This window comes from Prunus persica, chromosome G4, assembly GCF_000346465.2.
Source record: "Prunus persica cultivar Lovell chromosome G4, Prunus_persica_NCBIv2, whole genome shotgun sequence".
Classification (NCBI taxonomy): Eukaryota; Viridiplantae; Streptophyta; class Magnoliopsida; order Rosales; family Rosaceae; genus Prunus; species Prunus persica.
Genome location: NC_034012.1, coordinates 11,415,189 through 11,431,793, shown reverse-complemented (window position 1 = coordinate 11,431,793; position 16,605 = coordinate 11,415,189). Strand labels below are relative to the sequence as shown.

At 36.7% G+C, this 16,605-nt stretch overlaps 1 protein-coding gene and 1 pseudogene across 1 annotated transcript; both read right to left on the bottom strand.

Annotated features, from left to right (window-relative positions):
* On the bottom strand, positions 4,816-8,607 carry LOC109948872 ((-)-germacrene D synthase-like). The gene is made up of 7 exons (XM_020562649.1): positions 8,434-8,607; positions 7,954-8,242; positions 7,494-7,866; positions 7,202-7,420; positions 6,843-6,981; positions 5,924-6,169; positions 4,816-5,612 (listed from the first exon to the last, which is right to left on the bottom strand). Exons 1-7 carry the CDS (start codon positions 8,563-8,565, stop codon positions 5,319-5,321), a joined length of 1,692 nt encoding a protein of 563 aa, XP_020418238.1. The 5' UTR covers positions 8,566-8,607; the 3' UTR covers positions 4,816-5,318.
* The window catches only part of LOC109948614, a 19,129-nt pseudogene continuing 15,000 nt past the window's right edge, over positions 12,477-16,605 (bottom strand).

Sequence of the window (16,605 nt, the reverse complement as noted above, 5' to 3'; positions counted from 1 at the left end):
AACATTCCTTGTTTCTGCCAGAAACAGTGTGTCATAAAAAGCAGGTATATTCCCTTTTATTCCGAACACCCAAGTATAAATTTCAGTGTTAACAAATTTTGGGGTTCGTATTATGGGTTTGTTCTTTCACGTTCATTATCATCTATAATGGAATTACCTCGTTCCATTTTGGCCAATGATATTGTCGACATTTAATAATCGAACGTGGTTCCAATCAACACAGCCCATTGATGATTTGAGTAGCTACTCCAACCAAAAATTGTCATTCATCAAGTCATGATCCCACCATTCTCATGTGCATGCGTATGCATCAATTATAAGCATTTCTTTGCTTTTGGGTACCCAAGCCACTTCATGGGGCTTTTATTATGTGAGAATGTGGACTATAACCTCCATTGGAGCGTTATTTAGTAGTAGGGCGTGGATAATTTCCATTTAGGGAGTTGGAACATTTAGAACCCATATATCTGTCATGCTGCAGGCATGCCACAGATTAATACATACATGTCAATTAATTTCTGGGACCTTAACCCATATGATGGGACTTTAACCCATATAATTTGCTACGTATTCGGCGTGCACAATATCAATATTGACATGTCAAAGGATTGTCCATTCGGGACTTCAATCCACATCATTTGCTACGCAACAGGCGTGCATCATATTGATCACTGCTATACCCATATTCCGTTCTTATGGGACTTTAATCTGTGCAGTGTATTATCAATGTATCCAACTTACAATCTGTAAAATTTGCATTAATAATTCATGGATACATACAAGCCATTCTTTTGGAATGGACTTATCTCCCAATTTGGTTACCTTTCAAGATAAAATATTAAATAGGTATATAAGCATAAAATAACACAAGTATTGCTTACATCCTTAGGTGGGAGAAACTTTTCTCAAGTATCATTCAAGCTCATATCAGCCCAGTAAATATAATGTAGCGCTTGATGATCTAGTTATATCCTGCAAGAGCAAAAATCACAACTCTTTTGCCTCTGTCAAAACAAATAACCCTCATAGTTAGGATTACTTCATGGATTCATTCTTCAGATGTTCATTCTAAAGAAATAAAATCTCTTATGAACAGAGAGTTATAAAAAGAGAAAAAATGCAAAAATAATGTGATATTGATTGCAAGAGAAGGTAAGCAATCAGGGAAGGAAGCTGGTGGGAGCAGACAATAAGCTCTCATATCTCCTAGTCTAGAAGGACCTCAGGAGATTAGAGCATACGGCCGCCTTTACAATTCCCTGATCTTGCAGAAACATGATCAGGGATAGTCTTGCTTCCTGAATGGATGATCAGAGATAGTCTTGCTTCTCAGGCATATTAAGTGCTTACTGATAAGAAAAACAAGTAAATATCGCATCACTAAGTATGGAGTAAACTGGATGTCTTCTGCAAAGGAAATTTCGTTAGTAACACATTTATACACAAATACAATGAATAGGTAGAACCGGTGAATTTCAAATTAACCATAGGAAAATTGCGAGATTCTCGGGATGCTTTTGAAAAAGTAGCTCCGTGAAATCCGTAAAGCAAGATCGGCTTTGAAAATAATGCTTGAAAACGCCGAAAGTGCCGACAGGCATTATTAGAGGCCACGTGAAGTTTTGGACTCTAGGAAAGAAAAAGATAATATGGGGATTCGAGAAGATATTGGGGTCCTGAAAAACAGTAGCCATATTTCCTCCTATAGATATGGCCTTTGCAAAACTTGATTGGAGCAACTGCGTTTCAACTCAAATTTCTTAATTTTCCGAACCTTTAGTTTTTCTAAGACTTTCTTCGAAACTTTCTTAAAAATGGCTTCCTCTTCTTCCTGCCCAAATTATTTCAATTTAAATGATGCTCCCACAACACCCAGTGACGCCCAAGTTTGGCGTCCATCCTTTGTATCCAAAAATCATCATCTCACAGTTAATGATTATGTGATGATGAATGATGCTACTGCTGTCATAGTAGCTCGGAATTTCATTACTCCAATGGATGAAATGTTGTTGACAGGGAGATCAGAGGAAGAGGCTATTAATGACTCAATGGCTTTTAGCATTCAGAGTGCTGTTTCTGTTTCTAACATGGCCGATCGTTTGCGTGCCAGAGCAAACGAGGTTGAGAGGTTAGCTACTGAAAATTCGTCTCTCCAAAAAATGCTTCATGAGTCTCAACAGGAGGTTGAGAAACTTAAAGGAGAGAATAATGCCTTGTTGAAACTGGTGAGTTCATACTCTGTTGATACACTGAGAAGGCTAGACATGCTGCAGGTCTCCAATGAAAGAATTTTGGGAGACCATGAGAAGCTCATGGCTAAGCTTAAGAGGCGCCGTCCTCTTCCTTCAGAGGCTTCCAGAACATAATGTAATTTTATAGATTTTACAGGGCCTGCACCTTCATTGCAGGTGGAAAAAATCTATCTGTTGTATGTTCCTATAATAATAATTGCGCATATTCTTAAACTTGCACCTGTGGTTTTTACATCTTTTCAAAATGACGATTTGGAACCTTGTGCCTTATAGGTTCAAATAACCACATCGACTCTCCCAAATTTCATATTTTAACATATGGAATTTTTGGCCTGTGATAAACACAAACTCAGAATTCATTTGCCCTTTTTAAATGAACATGAAATATGGATTGAGTAAAAGCCACGCTAATATCTCATATATTTGGGTTCATGAGCTTCCGGCCCAGATATAACAAAATATGTGGGGAGCCTCAATTCATCATTCTCTTATGCCAAAGAAATATGTGGCGTACCACAATTTGCAATAATACCTCAAAGGTTGTCCATTTAATTGTTGGAACTTCAGGTTCTCAACACTTAGATTTTGAACCTCAAGTGAAAATCACATGTTCTCATGGTATGGACATTTTTACAATTTTCTGTACATATTTCTGGACTTCAAGCCTTTACACAATTGTCCATATTTTGAGGAATTTCTGGCATCTCATTTAATTGCTCATCCATGAGTTTAAGGATCTGCAGGTTCTCTTTTGTATATAGTGATGGTTTACCCAAAATGGTTCATATGCATACGTCACTATTCATGTGAATAGTACTATTCATCAATTCATGAATACGTATCTATTCATCTGCCAGTACAGTTATCATCAATGTGTACGGCACTATGAACCAATACGGTACTGTTACATCATTATCCTTATTTACATGTCAGGAATCAAGGACCCTTAAGTCCAATCACATGTTTACAAATACAGTACCGGAGAGACTGCCAGCTCTCATATTAATATCATCATCAAGGATCTTCAAGTCCTGATGTAATTGTATGATGAGGATCAAGGAACTTCTGGTCTTGATCTGCATACTGTAAAAACTCATCATACAGCACATACAGCACAATTCACCATACAACACAATTAAAATAAATTGCTGGTAAATAAATTACTGGTATGGACGATAAACCCGCACCACACTTTAATGTAAATGTGCGGTAAATTAAATGCATAAATTAAATTGCTTGCTGTATGGACGTTAATCCCGCACCATACTTTAAATAAAATTAAATGTGCGGTAAAGTAAATTGTGCTTGTATGGGCACTAATTCTGCTCCATACATTTAAATAAAATTAAAGGCGTGGGCGATAAACCCGCACCACCCTTTTAAATAAATACTGTTGTATGGGTAATAATCCTACACCATACAGTAAATAAAATAAATGTGCGGTAAAGTAAATTTGCAGTAAATTAAACGTGCTTGTATGGACACTAATTCTGCTCCATACATTTAAATAAAATTAAAGGCGTGGGCGATAAACCCGCACCACCCTTTTAAATAAATACTGATAACGTGTTATAAACTATCTGAAATTGGAGAGGAAATTGAGAGAGAGAGGAGGAAATAGAAACTAAACTTGAGAGAGAGAGAAGTTTTTCTCTTATTCTGAATGTTCTGAATGTGTGTTTTACAAAGAGAAGGTTAACCCTCCTATAGGCTAAGCTTTTATCATTGAGGTGGGCTCCACCTTATTATTTACAACACCTTTTTTGTTCTTTGACTTATTTTCTTTTCATTTCATGTACGACCTTTTCTCTTTATAAAGAAAATATTAAAATGACAATTATTAAATTAGTGATTAAATGATTTAGAATTCGAGTTTTTTTTTGAATGCATGATCCTTGAGACCTTGTGACCTCTCTTATGTACTTATTATGCTAGGTTTTTATCACAAAACATCCATTATATTCACGAACTATCTTTCGTCGTTGAGGCTTTTTTTAATCAAGAATAGTCCTACAAATTCGTACTTCAAGTTCCATGTTGTTCGATTCCATTAAAAAGCCTATTAAATTGTTGCCGTGGCACACAACCACCTCTCCCTATAACACCATCCCGCAGCACCCAACTCCCCAACCCCTCACCCCTCTCCCATGTATTATACTATATACATGTGTCTTAAAAGGCCAGAGGAGAGAAATTTTTTAAAAGAAGCCAGAATGGACAAAATGACCCTTATTTATTTTTGGATTTTCTAAGGAATTATTTACATTTGCATGTTTTTGATTTAAAAGTTGAGAGGTTTTTCTGTCTTTTTTGAAAAAGTTTTGACTTTTTCCAAAAATAAAAGTTTTTTTTTGTGACTAAAATCTAAATTTACTTTATTTTGTATGTGGTTTTGTCAATGGTTGGTGACGCTTGATGCTTAGATAAAGCCTATGAGTCTATGACCACGAAAGAGAAAATGGGTATTTTTACCATACCTTCATAAATTGTATAGGTATGGAACATGAGTCAATTGGGAAACTCATGCAAGAGATACGTGACCAAGTTTATCAAAGAGAAGAATTGCAGTGGATCCGGGCCCATGTAAAGAACTGTGTATCAACTAAGCTATTTACCTCTTAATGATATAATAAATACAACCAGATTCTCACTCTACTAACTAATTTGGTAATTAATTTGGCTTACAATGGAACTTCCACTACAAGTCCCTCCCTACAACTCCCATTACAAGTATATGCTAAAAGGTTAAACAAATTTTATTTCATTCATAGCATCAAGAGCAAACAGAAACACCAAACTAATAATTAATTCAAACAATGGTTCCAATCATGGAAGACTGGCTCCTTATTTTACTACAGGACTTGGGTAAGGGATATTCTGATACTACTATGATATTTATAAACAAACACTGATTTGGGCATCTGCGTGTTCTCTTGCAGGTACTCCCTTCTCTCTCATTTGTGGCAAGCGAAGTACGGTGATCGGCTTCTCAACATGGACATAAGATTACTTGTTGGAGGACCAGAAATTTTATGCTCCAACAGAGGACAAGTTCAAATTCTAGGCCTACAGGGGCACAGGTTCTACAAACAGAGAAACTTCAGAATCCTTGAGAAAAATTCCAGCATGAGTAAAGCCATCACCATGCTTGTATAAAACTTCAACCACACGTGCAAGATTCAAAATTCGCAGTAACAGGGGCATGGGGATGGTGGTGTTCTGGATGCACGTTTCGTTTATGTCCTTCCATGCATTATTCACTTGCTTGCTTAGTTCGATATTTGCTTCTTCTTCTGTGGCACCATATTCTTTCATGTAGCATTCCACAGCTGAGGCAACATGTCCTCTCTTTTGCTCAAACTGCATGAATATAGACATGAAGGTTAAGGCTTGAAAGGGGTAGGTTATGGGGACAATTCAAATAATTAAGAAACGAAAAAAACAAAATGTATAGATTAGAATTTTTTTAAAAAAGTAATCTTATCTTATACATGTACGAGGCAAAAGACTTAGATCAACAACAACAAATGTGTGAACTAAACCCAACTTTTGGTTGAATTTTTGGATCTACCTGAAGTTAAAAAGTTTGGTTTTGAGATCTATCTCCAGTTCTTTATAATTCAAATAAAACTACCGTTATTTTACTTAATACTTTTGATATATAAAAGTACCTGGCGGGATTTGATGTCATTCATGATTCTACCAATTAATGATGCAGCCTTTACCATCTTAGGGTCGTCGAACACCCAATCCATGGAGTATTTGGTAGCAATATCTCCCATTCCAACAAAGGATGTGGTTGCCAACGTGAAGTTGGATGCATTAAGCGCTGCCGACATGTAGTCATCCATTGTTGGTGTGTATTTCTGATGGAACCATTTGGCTTTTCGGAAGTAAGCTCTAACTAGGACTTTCATCTGAAAGACCAAACCATGTAATTAATCTCTACAGTCCTGATCTCTTGGACCACAGGAGTTCAAGAAATTTGTGGTCACTCACCGTTGGATGTAAATTCAACGGTTCACTCACTCTTGCACTCATTTTTAAAAACTTTTTTCAACCATTGGATTAATATCCAACGGTGGGTGACCACAATCTCTTGGACTCCTGTGGTCCAAGAGATCGGGACGGTTAATCTCTAATCTCTCTATAATTTCATCACACACACAAAAAACGTAGGGGAAAAAAACATTTTTATTCACTGAGTTTTACACAAAAAATCAATTTCATCATTATAAAAAAATTAAAAATTAAAAAAATTTAAGCCTAGTGACCAAATTGAAATTTCATGCAAAACCAATGACCAAAAAAAAAAGTTGTTTACCCAATATATATAATCTATTTATAAAAAGAGAAAGATAGAAAATGATAAAAGGAGTGCAAGAGTGAGTGAACCGTTGAATGTACATCCAACGGTGAGTGACCACAAATCTCTTGGACCCCTGTAGTCCAAGAGATCAGGACTGTACATTTAGATTGACTTACTAATATTTTTTTTTTATAAAATATTTATATTTATTTATTAAAAAAAACTTTAATTGGTAATGGCATAATATTATGGGCACGAAATTATTAATTCATGAGGCTCACTGCTTCTCTTGCGTAGTGGATGCTATATAAGTTTCCCTCATTTGCAAGATTTTCTTCAATTTCAACGTAAACATCCAATAGTGCTTGATAGCAAACTTTCATGTACTCTGGCAGATGATCCATAGCAGAGATGTCCCACCTTATCATACAAATAAAGATAATATAAGATGATACGAGACTATGCATGTCTTGTTACGGCTTATTCAGATACTTCAAAAAAGTTGTCTTTTCATAATTATTTTGGATGAGTGCATGATGACCCTTTTGAAGTGTCATCTGTAAAATTTCCTCAATCACAGAGGGTTTTTTTTTCTTTTCAAAATACTAATACTAACAAAATAAAGGCTATTATTTTGAACCTTTCAACAGCTTCAGTAAAGAGCTCTAGTTCCTCATGTGTGCCGTACACATCATAGATGTCATTAAGGATGGTTATCAAAGCAATAACTTTGCATAGTGTTATCCTAGCAAAGTAATATTGAGGCTCAAAGTGTACTCCCGAAGCCCAAAAGTAGCTCTCAACTACTCTGTCTCTTGCAAAAGGTAGCTTGTTTACAAAGTCTAAGTCCTTCCACCACCTGCATGAATTAATTACATTATGCTAATGTAAATAGGAGATTAAAACTGATTGACAATATATAATACATTAACCTTGAAATTTCACTTAGTTCTCTTTGATGAACTTGTTGCAGCAGATTGAAATCCAGCTTTGCGAAATTCAGGAGAGTCTCGTTATGTGAATCGCGTTCTTGATAGAGAGACAGGTAATGCCTTGTTTCTAGCCTTGGCAAGCCCTTCCAGAATGGCTGGTACAGGGCATGAGTGACTTGTTTCAATAGTACGGGGCTTAAACGGTGCGTTGCGGATTCAAGATGAGTGGTGGTGAAGGTTAAGGCCTCATCAAGTATATCCTCTCCGTGGATCCTAAGATGTGTGGCTTCGTACAAGCTTAAAAGTCCTACTACATCATTCACCAGAGATTCCTTAAATTTCCCATCACTGTCCTTGAAATTATTGAATATATCTGCATGATGAGGCATTTTTAAAACAAACCATGATCAGAGGAAGAAAATTATCCATAATTATAAAACAAACCATGAGGGCTACGTACCGCATGAAATATTATAACCTTGTTGTCTGAGTAATCGAAATCGGAGCGCTGCAGTGTAAAGCTCATTATCAGTTTCTTGGTCCCCAGACTCAGGATTGCAATGGGAGCTGGTGTGAATCTGCTGCAGAAGTTCGTCAATCTCATTTTCAAAATGGTGAGAGACACCTAAGCGCTGGATGTCATGAATCAAGTCCAATTTTTGTGAAGGCTTTTTAACAGGAGCCATTATGATCATCTTCACTTTTTCCTTCAGTTCTTGGGCACGTTGCTTAGCTTTGATGTTTGTTTCCTACAAAAACAGATTGAAAGGCCATTAAAAAGATAGGAACTTCAGCATGGTGCATGCAAATTTAAACCATGAATCTCTAGTAATGAAAATATACATATTTATTCCCCTCTTGTTCATAAAAAAATATATATATATATATACATATTCAAAATAATTGTTGCAGATACGAAGTATATATAGTATTAGCCTACCACAGAAGCATATGACAGAAAATGATAGCCCCACATGCTCGGAGAAAAATTAGCACAACGTCGATTAACATCATCAGGAGTGGCCTTAGGGGTTTGAGGTTGAGCCGATGCAAGTGAAACTTGAACAGACATTGTATTGCTAGTTTAGAATCTGGAAGAGATCGAAGGTAGAGAATAATAATCTTAATTGCTCAAGGATTGGTGTGAGTTGAAGAGCTATGGTTCTTACCTATTTATAGTGAAAGCGTCTGTCTTTGTCTCTCCCTCACCCTCTCTAACCTAGCTATATAACTATAGATGGGCACAGCTGGAAGATATCCAACATGTGTTAAACATGAATCCCAACAGAAATTAAAGGATCCCTCAGGAAGTGTTGGGATTTTGAATTTCTTTCACAATTTTAATCCTTTGTTCATATTTTCTTATTGGGTTTGTTTGAATATAGTACATACAAATTTTATCCTGAAAGCACATGAGAACATTGATAAGACGTTGAAGGCTGCGGAGGCTGCGGAGGCTACAGGTATGTTGAGATTTTTTCCCTAAGTCCTTAGAAGTCATTTTACAAAGGGATAAATTTGTTTTTAAAATTTTGAAGATAAAGTGGGTGGAGAAATAGGACAAGTGGGTGGAAATAGTAACACTCTTAAACTAACGTACTCATCAATTTTGTACAAAATAACCACAATATATATGAAGGAAAGGTGCCATATTTGATTGGAGGATATGTCTTAGGTTCAACTCATATATGAACGTCGAGACGGTGTATATCATCGGTCTACTACTACCAATATTATGAATATTGTCCCCAACTCAACCACATATAATCTATCAGACCAATTAAGTTGGCACCCTTTGATACCAAATTATTTGAGAATTTATGCATGTATATATTAATCTCCATAAAGAGGGATTTACAAAGGGATTTGGATCTTAATTTGCTGCGATTTTCTTTGCTAGAATCCCCTTGACCTTTTTTTAATATAAACGTTACGGCTTCATTCCGTCAAACTTGCCATTAAATAAACATAAATGATCTTTTTTCTCTTTTTTGTTGAAAACCTATGAACTTATTTGAAATTGAGCTGGGAGAAAGATAGGAGAGAAGAGGTAGGAGAGGAGAGAAAGATAGCTGGGAGAAAGATAGGAGAGAAGAGAAAAGGGTTTTAGATCTTTTTCTTTTTCTTTTTTTGTGACAAGGGGACTAGCCATAATTTTAATTTGGCAACATAAACACGGTTCTCTCACTATCCCAACTTACCACCGTCTCCTCTCTCGCTTCCAATCTCCCAATCTGCGATCCTCATACCCACCGATCCCTTTCGCAACCCACAAAATTCTTTCTCCTCTCACAGCAAAGTAAGTAAATAACCAAAAGACTCTAGCTATATAGCTTCTCCGGTATTGCAGGCTGTTGCTGTGGTAGGCCAAAATCCAAATCCACAAAAACTAAAAACTATAGTGGTTTTTTACTAAAATAATATTATCCAACGTTAACTGAGAATTAACCCATCAATAATTCGATCGATATATTGTAAAGTAAACATGCTGTCATGACACGCCTTTGCCTCCCACGCTGAAAACATGCATGAAAAGGAGATTAAAAGGGGCGGCCTTAACATGGTGCAAGTGGCACCATTGCACTCCATTTTTGGTTTTTTTTTTCTTTTTAATTGAGTTAAAAATTAATTTTTTTTCCTCCCTTTTAATACTGAAAATGGAGTGTAAGTTAAAAAATTAAATATAAAGAAAAAGAAATAATATAAAAGTGAAATAAAAAGGAAATTAATGTAGGATAATGGTAGAATATGAAAGAGAATGAACAAAATTGATTAAAAAGTATTTAAAAGCAAAAGGAAGTGTAAGTACAGAAAATAGGAGTGGGGAAATCGGCTCCCAAAATAAAAATAAAGATTTAACTAAATAACAACAGTATATATTACATCCATATAATTTTTCCTAAAAAAAGTACTTTCTTCCACTCAATGTAAGATCCCACATCAACCAACGAAGAGAGGGTGATGTGCCTTATATGTGCACGCTGGTTGATGTGGGATCTTACAATCCACCCCCCTTAAGGGCCCGACGTCCTCGTCGGCACACTCGCACCACACTGCAGAATGGCTCTGATACCAAATTGTCACACCCCGGACCGACTCCGCCGTAGCACGATATTGTCCGCTTTGGGCCCTCCTCTCACTGCCCGCACGGTTTTGTTTCTGGGAGCTCACGAAGCAACTTCCCAGGGTGGTCACCCATCCTGGGATTGCTCCAGCCTCCTACTCGCTTAACTTCGGAGTTCTTACAACTCCGAAGCCAGTGAGCTCCGAAAAGGCCTCGTGCTAGATGGATGCGGGCGTGCACATATAAGGCACATCACTCTCTCTTCGTTGGTTGATGTGGGATCTTACACTCAAAACAAAACCAAAAACAAAAATTCATGCCGCCTTCTTTCTCTTGAACTCTAATTTTTTTTACCAAACTTTTATGATTGATTTGAAAACATCATTTTGATTGATTTGAAAAGAGTTTGATTACCATGCATGCACCTGTGGTTTTCATTGGGTGAAATTTTCATATACTCAATCCTTGTTTATCATATTCCCATTACTTTAAGTAAGAGAGGAAAGAGAGTATTTTTGTCCACTACCTTTAATCATGTTGTAGCATTATCATTCTATTAACAATAATGCTAGGGACGGCAGCGGATTATAGCTCTTCAGGATTAGTAACTAATTCTGTACATTTACTTAGCCGCATTCCAGCTTAGTTACTCACACAGTCTTTGTATTAACATGGGTATAAATACCAGAATTCTTCATTTTGTAATCACTGGTTCATTCTAATACAAAGAGACAATTTTTCTCATCGGGGGTATTAGAGCACTACAAGAAAAATGCCCATTTACGACGGTCGACGTGACTCTCGCAAATAGGGATGACAACGGGTTGGGTAGGGGCCGGGTATGATAATACCATCCCTATGCCCGCTCTCCATCCCCGCCCCCGTCCTCGAACCCATCCCCGTTTATTAGGTTTCGGGGAATCCCCGTCCCCGCCCCCGTCGGGGGACTATCCCCCGTACCAGCCCCGAATCCCCAATTTTTTTGCATAAAAAATATTTATCATATATTTTAACATTAAGTTTCATATTAAATTATCATTCAACACATCCAAATTAACTATAAAGTTCAACTCAACTATTCAAAATCACATCAATATGAGATTCCATCGAAAATTAGGAAGAATTAGGAGAGGGAAGTTAACTTAGGGTTAAACATAAATATTATAAATATTTATTTAAATATAAACATATATATTTTCGGGTCGGATTCGGGGATGGGGACGCCAATACCATCCCCTCCCCATACCCGTCGGGGATTTTTCAAGTTCGGAGATCCCCATACCCGATACCCATTTGGCCCCGAAATCTCCCCCCATTAGGGTCGGGGACCCTCCCCTACGGGTATTTTTGCCATCCCTACTCGCAAATATATGTAATTTTACATGCGGGTGATTCCCACCAACATAATTGCGACACCTTAATTAGTAACGTCACATCTCACATCGCAAATAGGTTTGGAAGTGTTAAATTTGCGACGTTCCTTGATTGCTGTCGTATATCTGCTCTTAGGATGGGAGACAAAGCGTTGAAACTCAAAATTTTGAGGAGGCACTTCAGTTTCCTGCACGAAATCAAAACCCGATATCTTATGATTTGTCATCATAGCCCTAAATCAATACCCTTATGCATCTAATTACTCTTAGCCCCAAATCGATACCCAAAAAGGCAGAGATCACTACAACAATCGGTTGGTTTCTCTTTCTTCGTCATTCTATTTCTCTCCCTCCCTCTATCAGTTTCTCTATTGGGCTTCTCTAATTTGTTTGTGTTTTGAATTTCATGTATTGCTACAGAATTTATAGGTTTTTAGGCAATTCAAAGAGACGATTCTAACTTCATCAACGACTTCTAGATTTTGGGAACCCTTCCTCTTATCAAGATATGTATTTGGTGTGGATTTTTTTTCTCAATTTTTAGTGTTATACGGCCACGGGTTCAACAAACAGAGAAACTATAGAATCCTTGAGCACAATCTCAGCATGAGTAAAGCCATCTTCATACTTGTATATGACTTCATTGGCACGTGCAAAATTGAGTATTAGCAATAGCAGCTGCCTAGGGATAGTGGTGGGGTTGAGCCACTCTTCATTTATGTCCGTCCATGCATTACTCACTAGTTTGTTGAGTTCGATCATTGTTTCTTCTTATGTGGCACCATTTTCTTTCATGTAGCATTCCACAACTAAGGGAATATGTCCTCTCTTTTGCTCAAACTACATATACATATGATATCTGGTAAGGTTTAAAATTGGAATATATGAATAGACGTACCTTGTGGGACCTCATGTCACGCATGAATCTGCCAAGTACTAATAAAGCGTTTATAATCTTAGGTTCATTAAAAATACATTGGAAGGAGTCTTTTGTGACAATGTCTCCCATTCCAACAAGGGAAGTGGTTGCTATCATGAAGTAGCTAGGATGTACCAAGCGCTATTGACAAATATTCGTCCATTGTTGGTGTGTACTTCTGGTAGAGCCATTTGACTTCATTCAAGTAACTTCGAACTTGAAATTTCATCTGTGAAATCAAGACACAATCTTTATATGTAACTTAGTTTTTAATTATCAGGTGGGAATATTCAAATAATTGCAAAGATTATTTCAGGGGAATATCTAAAAATTAATTAGTTTGGATAATTGAGGGATCTCTCAATGTAAGCTCTCTATATATAAATACAAGTTAGAGAAACTAATCTAGAAACAATATGGCAGTTTGGATCGAGCCAGTTTATAAGCCTAAACGATACATTTTTTAATTTTAAAAAAACTGTTATTTAGGCTCAAGTTTGGAAGACTGTAGCAAGGAATTATTTGCATATATTTACCTCAGAATTTATCATATATACTCTGGCAGGTTGTCCATGGCTAAGATGTGTTAACAGAGCTTAAGAAAATATAATAAAGGAGAATTTGATAAAATATTGTATTGTATTATTATTAGCTTGTTCAGATTATTCATTTCTGTTCAGTTTTTGTATTGTAAGACTTGTGTCAAACTGATGATCATTATTCAGTATTTAGCTAAAACTTCTTGTAATAATTAAATTTAAAAAAAAATAATTCGGTTTATATGGATTTGAATAAACATTTCCACAGCTTCAGCAAAGAGCTCTAGTTCATCAGCTGTGCCATACACATCATAGATGTCATCAATGATGGTTATCAAAGCAATAACTTTGGCCAATATCATCCTAGCAAAGTAATATTCAGGCTCAAAGTAAACTCCCAAAGCCCAAAAGTAGCTCTCAACTATTCTCTCTTGCAAAGGGCAGCTTGTTTACAAAGTCCAAGTCCTTCCACAACCTGAATAAATATCAATTAATTACAATTAATAATCATTAATTTTGAATTAATTAGCATTTCACTTAATGTAGTTAATTAACCTTGTAATTTCACTTAGTTCTTTCTGATGGACTTGCTGCAAAAGGTTAAAATCCAGCTTTGCCAAAGTTGGGAGAGTTCCATTTTGTGAGTGGCCTTCCTCCTCATAGATGGACAAGTAAATCCTTGCTTCTAGCCTTGTGAAGCCCTTCCAGAATGGTTGGTACAAGGCATGAGTTACTTGTTTCGCAAGTGAGGGGCTTAAACGCTGCGTTTCAACCACCGTAGTTAGATGTGTGGCTTCGTACAAGCTTAGCAGCCCTACTACATCACTCACAAGTGTCTCCTCAAACCTCCCGTCCTCGTCTTTGAATTTGTTGAACATGTCTGCTACCCCATCAGCACATGCATTAATATTATTACAAGATTAGAGGAAGAAATTAAAATTAATTAATCTAGCTAGAGTTATAAAACAAACGCGTGACCGCAGACTAACCGCATGAAACCTTATAACCTTGTTGCCTAAGCAACCGGAATCGGAGAGACAAACAGTATCTATTGTTTTCAGCAGTACGAACAATCTCCAATCACCCATGTAAATTGTAAAGTAATCAATTGTCAGGCCAAACAGTATACGCACCAAAATAACAATGCTAAATTGCTAATAGTCCTTTTCTATCGAGGGACATTATGTGGAAAAGGGCATAAAGCTAAGAACCGGTGGTACCAAAATAATAATGCTAAAGTCTGAGTTTGAAGAAATAGTACTTAAGACTGTCTTTTTGTGGAAAAGGACATAAAGCTAAGAACCCTGGTGGTTGATAGAGGCCTGTTTATGTCTTCCACAAATGTCGACAAACATTGAAGACTTGGAAGATGCGAATCTTGACTTTGGGAGGATAATTGTCATACCATAATGGTTGATGCTCTCTCTTCTCTCTAAACTTTGCCTCATCAGGCATTGAAAGTTGGATCTTACATGGCTCAGGTACCTAATTTCCCTCTTATTGAACTTTTCATTTATAAGTTTATAAACTTATATGCCAATAGGGTCTGGCCTAGTAGAAAAAGACCTTAACTTGCTAACTAGTGGTCTCATGTTTGAATCCTCCTCTCTTACTTGTAAAAACCTTATAATATATGGTCCTTCCTACCATACACTGAAGGTGTGTCCAATATCAATTTTATCAATTCATAGCAGGTTTTTTTGTCTGTTGTGTGTTCAAAAAGTGTTGTACTTGAAATACCAGTTCAAACATTTATTTGTAAGTTGTTGTAAAAAGAATAAAAATAAACATGTGGAGCCCACTACTATTCATTACTGTTCATTTGGCGGCTTTGATAGAGTTACTGTTCATTACTGTTCATTTGGCGGCTTTGATAGAGTTTGTCTGTCACGGGTGAACAGTGATGAATAGTGATTATTTCAGCCTATAAATAAGAAGAGAAACGGAAAGAAGAAGAGAAGAAAAAGAGAAAGAAAGAGGAAAGAGAGAGCAGAGAGAAATTCTCCTAGATAGAAAATTCAGTGAGCCACATATATTGTAAACACTAAACTTGTAGCCCTATTATTTTACATAGTGGAAAAGTTACTGCTGTTGCTCTCCGAGGACGTAGGCATAGCCGAACCTCGTTAAATGCTGTGTCTCATCTACTTTACGTGCAGCTCTGAATTATCGCACATATCCCAGGTTATTTTATAACATAAGCATATATGTTTTGCATTGTGGGGGTATGTGTGTGAAATCTGCTCTATACGGGAAAGTTAGAAAACCAAAATAAAATACATCATATATATAAAACTCTTTCATCCATGCAAATCAAGAATAACTCAGTCTAAGTAATCACCTGGGCTATAGCCCAAGTTAGTCCCTTTTAGGGATCGTCCCTGCTTGTAAGTTGTCGTCGAGCCCTTCGAATAGAGCGAAACTTTCATGTAACGGGGATAGCACGTCATGCTATCTCGGACCAATAACGTAATGACAGGTAGGATAATTTTTTCACATGTCATTGTGTTATTGATCGAAGATAGCAAAAAAGTACTATCCCTTAATTTTTTTGCTTCAAACGATAAGATTGTGGGTAGTTGGGTCGATTTGGTGGTGTGAGGGCTGGTTGGAAGTAATTATTTAAATAAAGAAAAGGATGGGAATTCATTCTTAAAAGAAATAAAAACAAAGTAGAATTCAATATTGTCGTATACAAAGGTACAAAAGCAGCGTCCACTACTACAAAAAAGCAAAAAGACGACGGTAAATCACCGTCGTGTATTTGGTTTTTCAATGGTCGTGGAATCCACCGTCATCTTTTCCCTCATAAACCACGACGCTAAATAACCGTCGTTGTTAAACAATACAACGTCATCAAAAAATACAAAACGACGTCTTTGTACTGCAAAAAGATCTAAAAAAAGCAATCGAGGATGATAATAGACGACCAATTCTCTAAAAAGACCGTCGTTAAAAAGGGAAAATATGACACATATTAAGAGAACAAGGCCGCAAGATAGACATACAACGACGACAATAAAAATACGCCGACGTTAAATATAATTTTCACGACAATAAAAAATATGACGTCTTTAAATACATTAGAAGACGACGTTATTGATACCTACTACGTCGCACATATAAACACAACCGTCGTACAATTAATTTTCCACTTCGATTTTTCGATAAAAGATGACGTGGAAATAGTTGTCAGTGTCATTATTACGACGTATGT